Source organism: Cnephaeus nilssonii, assembly GCF_951640355.1.
Source record: "Cnephaeus nilssonii genome assembly, chromosome: 5".
NCBI classification, from domain to species: domain Eukaryota; kingdom Metazoa; phylum Chordata; class Mammalia; order Chiroptera; family Vespertilionidae; genus Cnephaeus; species Cnephaeus nilssonii.
The window spans coordinates 73,628,776-73,647,153 of NC_137076.1; the positions used below are offsets into that span (position 1 = coordinate 73,628,776).

The window sequence follows — 18,378 nt, forward strand, 5'->3', positions numbered from 1 at the left end:
TGCATGGATTGTCTTTGTAAGACACTCTAGGATTGTGCTTGTTGTACCTGGAGTGCTTTTCCATGCACACAACACAGATATGATTAGACGATGTCCCAGGGGGAATCTCTGGAAAATGATTGCCTGGGGTCATCTGTTGAAGGCAGGGTTCCTTTTGTGGGTGGCGGTGGGCTGCTGTCCTGTATCCACCAATAAGTTGCAGGCACAGTTTCTGAATATATCTGGTGAAATAAACTGGCTTTTTTGAAGCAGCTTGATGCTTTGAAGCATACAAGATATAAGAATTATAACTGGCCCACATAAAAAATTTTATGAAAAGCCGCCGGGGCCAGCGGTAATGATGACGAGACCGGTGAAGGCGGGTCATCTGGTCATTTTTGTCACAGCCACCCATATATTTATTATAGTCCTTCACCAGCTGTGGCATCTGTATTTCTTGCACACTGCCATCTTTATTTCTTCTGTTTGTCACTACATTTTGGGCTGGATCATGGTAGTTCGAAATAAATGTGATGGGCTTTCTATCCTGCCAAACTAAACATGTTACACTTTCTTGACACAGATAGCGACTGTCACCCCTAGCAAGTTTTTTTACACTTTTCAGCGACTTAGGAAACTGCTTCCTGTTTTGCTGCAGGGTTCCCACAATTCCTGTGTGTAATTCTGACAGTGCATATTTAGCAAGGGTTACGGAGTTGTAGAACCGGTCCATGACAAGCACATGAGATTTATTTTCCATTGCACATGAGGTCAGGAGACGAACGACTGTATTTCCTACTGCGCCCAAGTCTTTTATAGGCATTGGTGCAGCACCAGTGTAGATTTCTGCATTCAAATTGTAGCCAGTCTCACCTTCACAGAAATTCTGACTCCTCAGAGTCTGAATCAACTAAAGTATCGATCACCTGTTGGACTGTGATAAGCCTAGACCTACTTCGCTTTCCTGTTGAAGTGCTTGGTTCATCAGCAGCTCGTTTCTTTGTGAATTTTCAGAATTTTTCACGTCAAACCACACAAAGTCAATTCAAACACATGGGGGCAGACATTTGCAATGGCTAACCATGAGGTCTGACCACGATTGGTTGATTATTTTTAGTTTGTGACGCATTTTTTTCACGTACTAGGCAAAGTACTGAAAATTAGGTACAGCAGTATAGAGGCAGATTTGGAAATTACCGAAAAATTGGTACAGCGGTCTGGTAGGGTTAAAAAACAAAGCAGTATTTTGCACACAAGTTCATTTAATTTTTCAGAATACAGAAGCTCATCCCAAGAATAGCCTTTTTCCACTTTATCAATTCTCAAGGACAATCTACCTTATAAATTTGAGTTCTTAAACCACCCTTGTCTTCATCAGGTTTTCATCCCTTGATCCAGATTATTTCAACTTTTAGGTTATATCTGATAAAAAGATGGATGGCTCATAACAAAAAAGCAAGATGCAGTTCAATTATATGGACAATAGGGAAGGAGTATTGTCATCTGCCTGAGGAGTGAAGACATTTAAGAAAATAGCTCCTTAGAGAGAATGGAAGTCATGGGTAGGGATGGGGAGAAGGCTACTAAAGAACTCTTTTAGGAAACTTTTTAGGCCATGTGCAAATAAAAGAATTTAATCTCTCCTTACAATTGTCTTCTCCTGCCTGTCTTTTTTTCAAAGTAGGATACAAAAGGATGAATAAAATTAGTTATGAGAACATACCAAACTGCTAAAATGTTAAGTGTATACAAGAGAAATATGGTGCCAAAATAAGAATTAAGAATAAAAATAAGAAAAAGTGGCCAAAAACATACTAGGAAATTAAAAGTTTTGGTAATTTAAAAATAAGTAAAATAAAGTGAGCTACATAGATGGAGTCCAAAGTCTAATTCCTTGACTAAAACAAAGGCAAGCCATGTCTTCAGGTAAAGTTAGATATGATGACCACCACCAGGACTGGAAGTCACTGAATGATGCTTCTGAGGATGCAATTCCTTAGCAGAAAATTTAATCCTATAGTAACTCGATAAGCATTTTAAAAATGTATCCTCAATGTCCAATATATAACAAAAACTTACTAGGTAGGTGAAGAACCAGAGTTGTGATCTGTACCAGGAGAAAAATCTATCAATATAAGAGGTCCAGGAATGACAGAGATGATGGAATTAGAAGACATGATCTATAGATATTTATTATCAAGAAGTTGAAAGATTTAAAAGAAAATACAAACATAATTAGGGAGAAAATGGGAGATCTCAATAATAGAAACCCAAACTTTAAGAAGAGTGAACTTGAAGAAGGGCAATAAAAAATATCCAAACTAAAGCAAAGAGAGGGCAAAAGCCAAAAATAAAATTCAACAGGGCCTCAGAGATATCAAAAGCTGTTATAAAAAAGGTAGGTACAAAGATATGTCATATTCATGAAGGTAGGGTACACAGAAGATCAGAGTCCTGGCCTTTCAACCACTTTATCCTAGCCCTTAGAATAGCAGACCATCAAGAAGATTTTACTAAATGAATTAAGTCCAAATAAAAAAAAGTATATCGGTGGGAGGGCTGATAAGACAAATATTAAACTTCTTGTGTTTTTCCTTTCGCAGTATGAGTGTCTCTATGTATATGTGTAAATATAATTTGGTGAGGCAGACAGTCTGAGGTGATTTTCTGATGACTTGGCCTTCCCCAAATAAACCACCAGAGGATTTCCTTTTCCTGTTTGCATCCAGATAAACATGAAGCTACAATAAGGGGAACTACAGGTTAGAATGAAAAGTTACACAAATTTACAAAAATCACATTTTCAAATTTAGAGCAAGTATTAGGCCAGAACCTTAGGTCTTCAGTGCTTCTATATTCTGCATTCCTTTTTTCAGTATTTCTTTCAACCTTATTCATGGACCACTTAGCCGTTATGTTTCTTCTTTGTCTTTCTGGTCAGGGTGAGAATCATGTGAAATCAATCCTTCAAATCGTGCTGTCCAGGCTGGCCCATTCCATAATCTCTACAACAGGGCAGGCAGGCAAAGTAAAGCCTCCGATGCCCCAGATAATCACACTTTAGTCTTGGAAACAATACTGGTTTCTACCCATAAGTGTAATTCAACTGAAAAATTTCTAGGTTACTTCCTAAGTGCCAAAATTGTGCTTAACTCAGCATGGGATATACAAATAAGAAAAAACTACTCCCACAAATGTACTCTGATAAAAAAAAAGTCAAGTGTACACATAACATATCTACACTAAACAAGAGAAGAGAAAGAGGCATGACACAGAAAAACTGCTGAGGTTCCAAGACATGTGAGACAATGTGAAATGTCATGCAGGTGGAGCTGCTGGCACAGCAGCATTACCACACACTGAACTGGGAAAAGGCACATGGTCAGGGAGTAGCCATTATGTTAGTCATGGACCAGATCTACCATGTGCAAGTGGAGAATAGTAGAATATAAAACCAAATTTGCAAATTGTGGTTAGGAGAAAAAGGCTTGGATATAAATTTGAAATGAAGCAAAGAGTGTAAATTAGGTAGAAGTGAAGCATTGAAGCTTTTTACATAAAGTTGTAACTGTTTTTTTCGCAATTTATTTCAAGTAAAAATTTTAAAAAAGAAAACAAAGATAACAGATATTGACTAGGGCACAGATAATATTCTTAACAAAAACATTAAAGTGGAAGAAAACATGTAGTAGACAAAGCTAGGTGTCAAAAGAACATCCCAGTGGAAATGTGACACCAGGGACCTAAAGAGACTGGGCAGTACAGCTCTGAATTAAGAAATCAAGCTGTAAGGTAATAACTAAAGCATCAGGATTTTTAGGAACAAGTTTACGTCCTACAAAGAAGCTAAAAAATATAGGTGGGGATTAAATGTACCCCTCAGATTATCTAAAAGTACAGTCATGTGTCACTAAAAGACAGGGATATGCTCTGAGGAGTTAGGTGATTTTGTTCTTATGTGGTCACAGAGTACACTTTTATAGACCCAATACACAGTGGGTCTATATGGTATAGCCTATTGCTCCTAGGTTTCAAGCCTGTACAGCATGTCGCAGTACTGAATACTGTAGGCAACGATAAGATGATGCTAATTATTTGTATATCCAAACACATCTAAAAATAGAAAAGGTACAATAGTAATCTTACCTAATAATAGAAAAACATGTAAATTGATCGTACCTTTGGATGCCCATAGCCAATCAGAGTGAGTATGCAAATAAACCAAAAAAGATGGCGGTTAATTTGCATACATAGGCGCCCAGTGCCTGTTTCCCAGGAACATTCTGGCACCCAGGTCACTGTGAAGTAAGGCCACATGAGCCCAGAGCAGCCTGGGAAGGGCCTGAGCCAGGGGGCTCCTGGGCAGGGCCAAGCCTGCAATCAGAACGAGGGGGCAGGAGCGGAGCCTGTGATGGATCGCAGGGAGCTGGGGGTCCGCTCCCGCCCAAGGCCGAAAGCCTCCGCTGAAGGCTTTCGGCCTTGGGCAGGAGCGGAGCCTGCAATCAATCGCAGGGAGCTGGGGGTCCGCTCCTGCAATCAATCGCAGGGAGCTGGGGGTCTGCTCCTGCAATCAATCGCAGGGAGCTGGGGGTCCGCTCCTGCAATCCATCGCAGGGAGCTGGGGGTCCGCTCCTGCGATCCATCGCAGGGAGCTGGGGGTCCGCTCCTGTGATCCATCGCAGGGAGCGGAGCCTGCGATGGATTGCAGGGAGCTGGGGGTCCGCTCCTGCCCAAGGCCTAAAGGCCTGAGCAGGGCCCAGCCCGCAATTGGTGTGAACTATAGAGGAAACACCTTTTCTGAATGCACATTGGCTAAGCTTCCTGTATGCCACTGGTAATATTCTTAGTAACTTGGGTAATAAGAATCCAAAAAGGTGATCTAGGGTTTATCCACCACACTTCTGGAGAAAAAAACGAAGGTCCGCTGCTGGAGGGCTAAGAAATGTCATATCCTGCCCTAGCCGGTTTGACTCAGTGGATAATGCCTCGGCCTGCTGACAGCAGGGTCTGGATTCGATTCTGATCAAGGGCATGTACCTAGGTTGCAGGCTCCTCACTGGCCAGGGCCCAGGTCAGGGCTCATGCAGGAGGCAACCAATCAAAGTGTTCCTCTCACTTTGATGTTTCTCTCTGTCTTTCCCTTTCTCTTCCACATTCTCTAAGTCAATGGAAACATATCCTCAGGTGAGGATAAAATATATAATAATAATAAAGAAATGCATATCCTATGAAAGACACATCTTGAAAATGCCTAAAGAAAGTTGTCATTTTTTTCTTGGTGAAGGGACTGGAGTCCATGTTGATGAAAACACCTTGGTGGCTGTGGTGACTGGCAGTGGCTGCAGCAGCGGGGTGATGGGGCTGGTGCCATCCCCTGATCAGCCCGGCTGCCTCCCACAAAGGGAGGCCAGACTGCGGCTTAGGCCCGCTCCCCCCGGGACATCCCCTGAGGGCTCCCAGTATGTGAGAGGGGGCAGGTTGGGCTGAGGGACCTGCCACCCCAAGTGCACGAATTTCGTGCACCGGGCCCCTAGTACAGTATAAAAGAAAGTGTATGTGTATGTGCATATACTCGGCGGGGGGGTGGAGGGTTCGGAGGAAGGCTATGGGAGAAAGCATCATTGTAGGAAAAGTAGTCATCAGGAGGAGTGAGAGAAGAAGGAAGGCAGGGAGGGAGGGAAGGAAGAGAGGAGAGGGAGAGCAGAGACAGAGATCTAGGAGATAAAACTGGAGAGGAGAAATAATAGAAGTTTTTGGGAGGAGGAAGGGGGGATGAGGGGAGAGGCAGAAACTGGACTGGGAGTAAAGATAAAGAGAAATGGAGGGAAGAGAAGTAAGTTTGTGTGCAGGAGTGTGTGTGCATGTGCCCATGTGCAGGGGTGGGCTCCAGGGCTTCCCTGTTCCTCAGCTCTCTCCTCTAGCTCCCTTGCCAACTTTGGTTGTCACAGGGCAGGTGGAGAGCATGCTGAGCCTCCTCCTTAATTTAAACCACCCAGAGCTAGCACTAAATTCAACATCTTAGCTGGGTCTAGCTTTTTCTTTTTTCTTTAAAATATATTTTATTGATTTTTCACAGAGAGGAAGGGAGAGCGATAGAGAACTAGAAACATCGATGAGAGAAAGACATTGACCAGCTGCTTTCTGCACACCCCCCACCGGGGGATGTGCCCGCAACCAATGTACATGCCCTTGACCGGAATCGAACCTGGGACCTTCCAGTCCGCAGACTGACGCTCTATCCACTGAGCCAAACCGGTTTCGGCTGGGTCTAGCTTTTTCTTTGAACATCACAAACTTTTTGCTTATAATCTATTAAAATCTTATGGGACCACTATTGTTAATCAACATGCTGTTTTGTGGCACATAAGTTAATGAAGAGACAAGTGCTTTAAGTTCAAGATTTCACAGTCTCAGCTCTTGGACAAGATTGAAATAAATAGGAAAAGGAACCTAGAGAGAAGCACTCCTATTTCTTAAGTATTGAGAATACATAAAATGTTACCCAAGAATATTCTAACATCTAAATGCATACCTTTAGCTAAATTTTAAGCTAATTTGATTAAAAACACATTCACACTGAAACCATTGCTTGCCTTTTATTCCAGACTGTTGTAAATGCTTTATTCGGAAGTTTCTTTGAGAACTAGAGGCTTTTATTTTAAAGCAGAAGACATGAAAACTTCTAAAGAAGAAAATGCATAGGAGCACAGCCACACATTTGGCCATATACAATGGTGTAAACCAGTGGTTGGCAAACTGCGGCTCGTGAGCCACATGCGGCTCTTTGGCCCCTTGAGTGTGGCTCTTCCAAAAAATACCACGTGCGGGCGCGCACATACAGTGCGATTGAAACTTAATGGCCCATGCGCAAAAGTCGGTTTTCGGCTCTCAAAAGAAATTTCAATCGTACTGTTGATATTTGGCTCTGCTGACTAATGAGTTTTCCGACCACTGGTGCAAACCATTTTCTTGTTAAGAATTGCTGTTAGAATGACTATCTCTCTTTTTACCACAACTCTCCAAATTAAAAATACTTGCATTACTTTGTAAGACATGACTGGGTTAGGTGTCCACTTTTTAAAATCTCCCAAGTGCTGAGAAATTCGGATAACCAGACAAACAACTTCAACTGTTGCTGGCCAAGGTATATACAATGGGAATGTACACCTGTACTAAAGGGTATATTCACAGCTTTAATAAGTACCACAAAGGAGGCCTAAGGTCAAGAAAAGGCTAAGGGTAGAGCATTGACATTAAGCCCTCTTTTCTTCCCTTTTGGTCCCGAGGATCTGATTGCATATATACACTTTAGTTGATGTTATTTTGCTTATCCATATTTTTAAATTGTAATCTAGATAGTTTGCATTTTGGGGGATATATTTTATTGATCTACTAGAGGCCCAGTGCACTACATATGTGCACTGGTAGGGTACCTCGCTGACGTGGGCCGGCCTGGTACTCACTCCCTTCCCCTGGCTGCCTGCTGCTGGCCAGGGCCTCCCTCCCTTCCCCCTGCTGGCCCCGCCCCCTGATTGAACTCCCAGTCAAGGGGACAATTTCCATACTATGCTTTTATTATATAGGACTAGAGGCCCAGTGCACAACATTCATGACTCGGGGAGGTGGGTGTCCCTCAGCCCGGCCTGCGCCCTTTAGCAGTCTAGGAGCCCTCAGGGGATGTCCGACTGTGGCTTGGGACCAGGCCACCACCACTGCGCTCGCCAGCCATCAGCCCGACTTGTGGCTGAGCGGTGCTCCCCCTGTGGGAGCGCACTGACCACCCAGGGGCAGCTCCTGTGTTGAGCGTCTGCCCCCCTGGTGGTCAGTGTGTGTCATAGCGACTGGTCGTTCTGCTGTTTGGTCGATTTGCGTATTACCCTATTATTATATAGGATTATTTTTGCTCTTAAACCTTTTATCCTCTACTAATTATTCCTTTAATCTTTTCCCACAATTTTATTCAACTTTTATTTTTAATTATACACCATATTTACCTCCTTTTTAAAATTTGTTAAATAAATAATAATGTTCATTGAGAAAAAAACATAATAAAAGCTTAAGAAACACAATAAAAGTACCCACAAACCAACCACCAGTAGAAAAACATTACCATTTGGTCCTCTTGAATTCAGATTTGCATTCAATGTATACAAATACAAATATACACTGAGTGGCCAGATTATTATGATCTCTGAATGCATAATGATCTGGCCACAGTGCATGAATTCGTGCATGAGTGCATGAATTCATGCATGGGTGGGGTCCGGCCAGCCTGGCCAGGGGGAGGGGACATGGGCGGTTGGCCAGCCTGCCTGCTGGTCAAATTCCTGGTTGAGGGGACAATTTGCATATTAGCCTTTTATTATATAGGATATACACTGAGTGGCCAGATTATTATGTGTTCAGAGATCATAATAATCTGGCCACTCAGTGTATATATGCATGCACATACAGGGTGTCCCCAAAAAATGTATACAAACTTCAACAGCTGATAGCTTCATTCTGGAAATGAAATGTATTTTAATAAACACTGCCTTTATAACTATTCAAAATGTGTGTATACATTATTTGGGATACCCTATATATTTATTTAAAGATTCTGATTTATTTTCCTTTTGCTTTTATCTCTGTAGTTTTGCTTGTTTTAATCTTTATACTGTTTCGTTCCTTTGCCTATTGTTCTAAACTTAACTAAAGTCCCAGTTTGAACATTTTTACCTGTTTTGGCTACTCTTAAATATATTATCTTACATTTTTGCATATTTGACTCTGGTATTATAATTTTCCACTTTAAATTTCTGAATTCCTGTTTTGGTTCTAGAATTTCATTTTAAAAATCCTTTTATCTGTCTACTCTCCCTAAATTCATTAAAGCTTACTTTTATTTCATTGGTTACTTTGCAAATTTCACTGTGTCATCACTTAACTATATGATTTCACTTACATGACCTTCTGGAAAACACAAAACTGTAAGGGTAGAGAGCAGATTGGACGTTGCCAGGAGCTGGGGATCAGGAGAAGGGACTATCTACAGAAGGGCATAAAGTACTTGTTGAGGTGATGGAAATGTTCTATGTCTTTATGTAGGCTACACTAAAGAAGATGAATTTTATTTTATGTAAACTAGAGGCCTGGTGCACGAAAATTCATGCGAGAGTAGGCAGGCCTTCTTTCCCGTGGCTGCCAGCAGCAGCTTCCCTCCAGCACCTGGGACCTGGGCTGCCGGCACCGGCTTCACTCTGGCACTGTGACCCGGGCTGGCTTACCTCCAGCTGCCTGCAGGCACCCAGGACCCGGGCTGGCTTCCTGCTGGCCCCGGCTTCATCAGGAAGGACATCCGGAAGACGTCCAGTCTAATTAGCATATTACCCTTTTATTATTATAGATTACATCTCAATTAACATTAAACACATGTACATAAATACACAACAATTCGTGTTGCAGCATACAGAATTGATATGATTTGGTGCTGAATGTGATGATCAAGGAAGGAGAGCCAATGCTAACTTCCAGGTTTCTGGGGTATAAACTGGAGTCTTCTTCACTTTCTAATGGAGGCACTCCTTTGACATGCAGGACAATGGCAAGGGTACCTGTCCATAGTTTATCCAAAATGAAACTTTTTTCTACTTTCTCATTTTCTATCTATCATCTATCTATCTATCTATCTATCTATCTATCTATCTATCTTTTATTGTTGAGAGTATTACAGATGTCCCCCCTCCCCCCGTTTTTCCCTACTGCCCCCCACCATCCAGTTTCCACCTTGCCAGGCCTTCACCTCCCTACAAAATGAAACCCTTAAAAGCAGGCACTTACAAGGCCTGCCTCAGGTGTGCAATCCAGTAGGTGAACATCCTATAAATGCTAATATAAGTGCAATGCTTCAAAATATCCTCCAGGATCTTGCCAAAGATACAGAACCCTACTGTGTGTAGCCCATCTTTTAGTTCATAATAAAGCATTGGCCTTCTCAAGTGACCTTGAATGTCAATCTGTATGCTATCCTCTTATCTCTTTTCTCACATTCATTTAGGGCTGTTCCTTGCTCCGAAAAGGTGGTCACATCTGATTTAGAAAGGATATACTAGTGATACTAGGTTATCTATTGTCTGTCAACACCATATATTAGTTGTATAGACTCTTCTAACAAGGTCCAGATATTCTCACTTACCCTGGGAGAAATCTACAGCTACATCCCTAAACCTCATTAATCCAGGGTCAATCTTCCTTGGGATTCTTCTCTAGAAAAAACAGAGTCCAGAGAAGACACTACTCTACTTTGATGGTGAGGTGTGCAACAACTGTTATTTCTTCCATAAGACACTTTTGGTGAGGGGCAGAATGCATGGAGTCCAACAACTAAACAAACACATAATAAGGCCCCAGAGCCATTTACTTTAAAATTTTTTTTCCTTTTCTGTCTACTATAAAATGGTGAACAGGGAGAATTCCTTGCTCTATTATAAAATGTCAAAAAGGAAGATTTTGTTGGCCAGAGCAATGACTTTTGTGGACAAAGCAAACATGGAGGCTTTTTCCAACTTGCTTCTGCCTACAAACTTCCCTTAACATAGAAATGGTGATATTCCTAAAACATCTGAATCTGGGTAACTCAGTAGAATCAGAGTCTAAAATGTTTTCCTCAGACAACAATGATTCTATTTCAACACAGTGGTACTATATGGTAGCCACAATCCACATGTAGCTGTTGGGTACTTGAAATGTGGCTAGTCTAAATTGACATTACCGCTGTAAGTTTATAATAAATTCTGGCTATTGAAAACAGCATAAAAAATTTAAGTAACTCATTCATAGTTTTTAAATACTAGTTAAATGTTAAAGTGATAATATTTGGATATATTGTGCTAAATAAAATATATTATTAAAATTAATTTTACCTGTTTCCTTTTATTTTTTTAATGTGGCTACTAGAAAATTTAATAAAGCCTTTAAAATACAAAAGCAACTCTAATTTTCTTCATGATCTTACTTATAGAAGATTTTATATAGTAATAATAAAAATCGGCCTTATTATAAGTTTAATTGTTTTAATAACTATTTTTTGTTGTTGTTAATCCTCACAGGAGGATATTTTTTCCACTGATTTTTTAAAGAGAGAGTGGAAGGGAGGGGAACTGGGGGGGGGGGGGGAGAAAGAGAGAGAAACATTGATGTGAGCTTCCCTCACGTACCCTGACCAGGGCCAGGGATTGAACCTGCAACCCAGGTAGGTATGTGCCCTTGACCAGGAACTGAACCTGTGACCCTTTGGTGTGTGGGCCAACACTTAACCATTGAGCCACACCAACCAGGCCTCAATAACTAATTTTTACCAAGACAAACATATGGTTTCATCTGGATAAAAGAACACTATGTCCATACACTGCTGGATCATATTTAATCACCCTCAAAAAGATCACCTCTTTAATTAGACTTCCAACTCTGAAACGGTAAATAAAGTATATTTTCCCCAAAACCTTATGCCTGAATTTCAAACCTTACTTAAAAGACATGTGACCAGCTAAAGCACAAGCACGGGATACTTGGTAGAATAAAAAATCCATATACATCACACACAAACCACTAAAGTATTACCTGATAGATATCAGATAAACTGCTGCTCCCAGAGTCACTAGCGATGCTACAACCAGAATGACTGGAAGACACATGAGTCACCTGTGGATGAGGGTTGTCTGTGATATGCATCTTCGTAAGATCAGCTGGAAGCTGAAGAAGAAAAATAATTTAAGATATTCTAAATATCAAACCACTTTTATAAGAGAGTTTTTGACACAATGCAACTTCTGCAACCAACTTTTGCTTGATGTACATTACTGTACAACTGCACTTCTATGCAAATTTTCCATTTTTAGGAAATCACTTAGGAAATGATAACCAAATTAATACTCTGACACTATTAGGCAAGCCTACAGTGGAAACCCACTGAACAGTTTTCAAAAAATATTACTATTTGTAATGGTATTTCAGAGGAAAAACTTTCCCTCACCACAAATATCAGCTGTTTCCACCATAAAGGGAGGGAATAGTATTATATACACATATGGGCACACACACCAATACAAAATGATTGCTAATAGGAGAATAAAACAGTAATATCTTGAATTAAATTATAATATCCCATGATCACAGTGCAAATAAGGTGGAAATAAGTGAAAAAAGATAACTAGAAAATTATCATGTACTTGCAAATTATAAAACAGACCTCTAAATAGCCCATAGGTCAGTGAAGTCACACTTGGAAGTTAGAAAATATTTATACAGAATAAAAATGAAAATGTTACGTATCAAAAGCTATGCAATAAGCTAAAGCCATACTAAGAGGCCATTTTATAGCTCTAATATGTGTATTTATAAAGGCAGCAGAAAAATCAATGAGCTAAGTAAAACTGTTTACAATAATTATAATAAAAATATATTGATGGGAATAGTCCTCAACTCAGAGATCTTCCTCCTACTTTGCTTCTATTGTTTAGATACAAAGAAAAAAACACGCCCTGACCAGAGTGGCTCAGCTGGTTGAGTGTCATCCCATGAACCAAAAGGTCACGGGTTTGATTCCTTCTCAGGGCATATGCTCCCCGCCCCCCCCCCCCCCCCCCCCCCCCCGGCTCCTGCTGTGGGCTTGACTCCCAGTAGGGGAGCATGCGGGAGGCAGCCAATCAATGCTTCTCTCTCACATTGATGTTTCTCTCTCTCTCTCTCTTCCTCCCTCCCCCTCCCTTCCTCTCTCTCTAAAATCAATGAAAATATTTTTTAAAATGTCATGTTAGTATGAAATAGATAGAAAGGTAAAGACTGAAAATTGTTTCCAAATGTCAGATGTTTGGTTGTGGTGTGGGAGATATGATTCCTACAGAGATAAGACTAAGGAGAAAGTCATTCATAAAAGTAATACAATAAACCAAAGCCAGAAGAGCAAATCTGTAAACTGGCTTAGAAAAGATACTTAAAATGTACCGAGCAATCTTCATCCTCACTGGATCCTAAAAGGCAGGCATTATTTTCCTCCCTACTTTACTGATGAGGAACTGAGGCACTCGGATTTGCAACTTGCCCAAGATCTCACACTCAAGTTAGTAGTGGAGTTGAAATTCAACTCAGATCTATCTGATTCTAGTACTCTCTGATAAACTCTTATTTTGTGCCAGGATCTCTGCTGGTAACATAATGCTGAAAAAGGATGGATCCTACCTTTAAGGAGCTCAGTGTAAAAGTGAGAGAGGACACATTTTTATAAGCATATAGCAATTGCTTTCAACTTCAAAAACTAAGATTTTCATTAGGAATCCCCTCAACTTCTTTATCCAATGGAAATAATAATGATGGTGATTGCACAGCTAACATCTGAGGGCTCACTACATGTCCCAAATATGTAAACTGTAAAAAATATATTTCTAGTGAAGAAGAAAGATCGGAAGTGATGATCCAAAGTAATTATAGCTTTATCTGCAATATCTAGCTGAAATGCTTTATTTTCACATGGAGAAAGCATTCTTCTATCATTTCTAGAAATAATTTGACATTTTTTTTCAAAACAGAAAACAAATACATACACATGTGAGAGAAATTTTATCTTATCTTCTCATTTAAAAATGGCCACAGACAATGGAATGTGTTGAAATTCTATAACCCTTAGCAACTAACAGTTGCTATACACATAATACACAATCGGACTTTTTATGATGAAAAAATGTAATCAAGATTCAAAGATGAGTATTATTAGAATGCCTTGTGATAAATACTAATATACTTGATATATAATGGAAAGCTGAGAATAAGCATTTATCTTATAAGCACTGAAAACAGTAGAAAGTGATATATTTTAGATAACAAAAAACTCCCAACATAAGGACCTGTATGGGAGGGAAGCTGAGAAATCAATGGAAATTAAAATACTTGTGTTTTTTTCCTCCATTTCTTTGAATGCAGCATTCATGCTGTCTATATCCCAATTATACAGAGATAATGTTATCTCTGCATATCTCTCTCTCTCTCTCTCTCTCTCTCTCTCTCTCTCTCACACACACACACACACACACACACACACACACACACACACACACACACACACACAGATGTCCAGGCAACTCTACAATGATATACTTGTATCTTACTTTTACTACCTAATGAAGGTATAGCATAGTGCTTACACATGAACCTATACATTAAGTATTTGTGGAATAAATGAATACATTTGCCTCCCAAACACTATCACTGCTGCTCAGATTTCCTCGAATATATGAACAGATGAAGTTTCATCAAAGGCAAATTCAGTATTTTAGTGAGGGCAGCACTTCCTTAACTGTATACTTTGGAGTAATACTCATGGATATATTTTTAAAAAAGGTTGTGAGGTTTTAATAGCTGAATCACTTAGAAAATAATGTTATACTATATGCTCCTTAGTTCTTCACAACAAACATAAGCATATTTATGGAGGATCTAAGAAGTCCAGTCCCACAATCAAGATACCTGTTTCACACAGCATTCTCCAAACTTTTCCCAATATTCTTACCCCCCCACCCCCCGCCCAATATTCTTATTAACATCTTTCCAATGTAAGAAATAATGCTTTGGGATAAGCCCGTGCATCTATCTAAGAAATATTCATAGGGCAATTAATTTTAGCAGGCTGGTGGCAGAGACCTACTTGAATCTAGATTGTCACAAATGCAGGTGTGTACAGCACAAGAGCATTATTATATGAACGTTCAAGATTTCACCTCATGATTAAAAACTTAGTCTTCAAGAATAACCTTCCAGAACTAAGAACAATTAATAGGGAAATGTACTCTTTAATAAGAAACTTGACTATCTGAAACTTTTTGCCCCTTACAACCCATATATTTCATTTAAGAGAAGGGCATGCAAAGGGCTCTGTAAGTATGAATATTAATAATAATCCTAAAAAGAATGTTTAAAATTGCACAATTCCCCAACAAAATAGCATTCCTCAAAGATCCATTGTTAAATTCCAAGCTGCATTATTAGAATATGCTTTTTAAAACATAGCTACCTGACAGAGAAGCACCATGCCTATCCAGAAATCACCTACCCATTAACCTTATTTAAAAGACCAAGAAATAACGATGATTCTTGTGCATTTTACAAAGTCTATAAGTTCTTGTGTGCTACTCATTGGAAGACATTTCAGGACTCTATACTCAGTTACTATAAATATAAATAAATTTCTATTAAGCTTGCTGGTCTAATTTCCCATTTACTGAACAAGAATACTAGTCATAAAAGCAATAATAAAACATCATGAGGTTTGAGAGATTAAAGAAGACAATTAAAATACTAAAATAACAAATGCAGCTTAGAAAGATCTCATTTTCACTGGGAATAGAGAGCAGGAAGAATGATATTTAAGATGAGTCCTAAGGATGCCAATTTAGACTAAATGTACTGAATAGTACTGACAAGACCCAGAACTGCAGTGTCCAATACGGTAGCCCTAGTCATACATGGCTACCAAGCCCTTGAAGTGTGTGGTTAATCAAATTGACACATGCTGTAAGTGTAAAATACAAATTGGATTTAGTAATTAAATCACTACTACATTTTTATTATGTTTCAAAAACTTACTAAATATATTACATTTCACCTTAAAATATTTTTAATGTGGCTATAAGAAGGTTTAAAATTACATATGTGGTTCACATTTTATTTCTATTGAATAAAAAGTAAACAGTAAGCAAACCACTGTAGCTCAGGTACAGGTTTATACAGGAAGATACAGGAGATGAAGGGCCAGATGTAGCATTCTTGGGTGCTTAGATTTCCTGAACAAGAAAAAAGCTACTGAAGAGTTTTAAGTAAGAAAATGAGTAGAAGAGACTTGGTTCTTAAAAAGATTACTCTGGAAGTATAGAAGATGAAATGGCAGAAAATTAAACTTATGGGAAACCGGAAACATTAGTCAAGGCACAGGAAGATGGAGGGTTTATGAAATCAAAAGAAAACTACCAGAATTATAAAGAAGCTTCTACCACTAGATAGTGACATATCATAAAAATGTCAGCCGAGAGAGAGAAAAAGAGAGAGAAAAGATTCTAAAACCACCAAAGCAGCCTGGAGCCTATTTTATGGAGAAGTCTAAAGCCCTAGAGAAAGTAGCTCTATCTAATCCAAGTGGCCTTGGTATACACCAGCACTGTGCCTGAGGCATGCGAAGATGAAACATGTATTCATAACTCATTACACTTTTATTAAAAAATGAGGGGTTGGGGGGATATTGTTAAATAACTCAATAATATTAGAAGACATATTTTTCCCACTTTTTTTTTTAAACCACAGAGCAGCTTTCAATTAATATGTGCACTAACAATGAGTTTATTAAAAGTGAACATAGACGTAATGAGAGAAAAAAAAAAAGGAGTGTCTGGCAAATCTGAGGAAAAGCAAGGAAACCAGAGTGAACGAGCAAAGATAACACTGTCTAGGACAGTGGTTCTCAACCTTCCTAATGCCGCGACCCTTTAATACAGTTCCTCATGTTGTGGTGACCCCCAACCATAAAATTATTTTCGTTGCTACTTCATAACTGTAATTTTGCTACTGTTAATGAATCGTAATGTAAATATCTGTATTTTCCGATGGTCTTAGGCTCTACAGCAGTGGTTCTCAACCTGTGGGTTATGAACCACAGGTTGAGAACCGCTAGCAGGGTCGCCTAAGACCATCAGAAAACACCATCATAACCCACAGGTTGAGAACTACTGCTGTAGAGCCTAAGACCATCGGAAAATACAGATATTTACATTACGATTCATTAACAGTAGCAAAATTACAGTTATGAAGTAGCAACGAAAATAATTTTATGGTTGGGGGTCACCACAACATGAGGAACTGTATTAAAGGGTCGTGGCATTAGGAAGGTTGAGAACCACTGGTCTAGGAAGTCATGGTGAAGACTCTGACTTTGACTCTAAAGAAAGTCTGCCAAGGAAGAGGGAGTGATCAACTATGTCAAATGCTGCAGACAGGTAAAGTAAGATAAAGGCCAAGAAATTACCTGTAAATTTAGCTGTGTAAAAATGAGAGTGCAAGTACTTCCTAGACCAGTGGCTGATTGTAGGAACACCCAAAGAAGGAATATAGAAGCCAAAGTGGTAATGCCTCCTTCACTCATTGAACAGTCACTTAAGGCAAGCAACTTTAAATAGACCAAGAAAGGGAGCTCGCAACTAAGAATCACTCAAGGAAGTCAACTCCCTGAAAGAAACTCCAGAAACTCAACTAAGAGAAGAATTTAAACTGAAGAAAGAGATAATAAGACAATGAGGAAAAAGAATCTTCTCTAATAAAATGGTAATATGCAAATTAACCATCACTCCGCTACATAAGCCACGCCCACCAGCCAAGCCACGCCCACCAGCCAATCAGGGCGAGTATGCAAATTAACCCAAACCAAGATGGCTACAGCCACAGAGAGCAAGGTTTCCCAGGTAACAGAGCAAGCCAAGCTTTCCATAGCCGTTGCAGGCCTAAGCCTCCACTCAAGCTACAAAGTTTCAATTATAGAAGGTAAACAAATTCAAACAAATGGCAACAGAATGGAGCTTGAGAGAGCAGGCCAGGGTTGCCGGCGGCAACAGGGGAAGCAAAGCTTTAAAGCACACCCTGGCCGGGCTCACCCGCTTAAGGCAACAAAGTTTCAACTGTAGAAGGTGAATTAACTGCCACAGAGATGGCTGCCGCCCCGGAGGGAACAGCAGGCTTGGCTCTGCTCCAGGCTACAAAGTTTCAATTGTAGAAGGAAAATAAATCCCAGATACCAGGGCCTCCGCTTAGGTTGCCAGGGGGCGTGGCCCGCCTGCAAACCACCACAGGCCCCTCGCTCAGGCCACCCCACGCCCCAAGGGAACCCCACCTTGATCTGGGACACCCTTCAGGGCAAACCAGCTGGCCCCCACCCGTGCACCAGGCCTCAATCTTATCTAATAAAAGAGTAATATACAGATTGATCATCACTGCAACACACAATATAGCTGCCCCCATGTGGTCAAAGATCCTGCCCCCATGTGGACACAAGATGGCCACTACAAGATGGCCAGCAGGGGAGGGCAGTTGGGAGGCACCCGGCCTGCAAGGGAGGGCAGTTGAGAGGGACCAGGCTTGCAAGGGAGGGCAGTTGGAGGTGATCAACCCTGCAGGAGAGGGCAGTTAGGGATGACCAGGCTGGCAGAGGAGGGAAGTTGGGGGCAAACAGGCTGGCAGGGGAGCAGTTAAGCATCAACCAGGCTGGCAGCGGAGTGGTTAGGGGGTGATCAGGCTGGCAGGCAGAAGCGGTTAGGGGCAATCAGGAAGGCAGGCAGGCAAGCAGTTGGGAGCCAGCAGTCCTGGATTGTGAGAGGGATGTCCCAGATTGGA

At 40.4% G+C, this 18,378-nt stretch overlaps 1 protein-coding gene across 5 annotated transcripts in view; it reads right to left on the bottom strand.

Annotated features, from left to right (window-relative positions):
- The window catches only part of RAPGEF6 (Rap guanine nucleotide exchange factor 6), a 181,531-nt gene that overhangs the window by 91,360 nt on the left and 71,793 nt on the right, over window positions 1-18,378 (bottom strand). For all 5 annotated transcript variants that reach the window (XM_079773202.1, XM_079773200.1, XM_079773198.1 and 2 more), the window contains exon 7: window positions 11,578-11,709. In XM_079773202.1, the coding sequence (XP_079629328.1) occupies window positions 11,578-11,709 (132 nt within the window). The remainder of the gene's footprint in view (window positions 1-11,577; window positions 11,710-18,378) is intronic.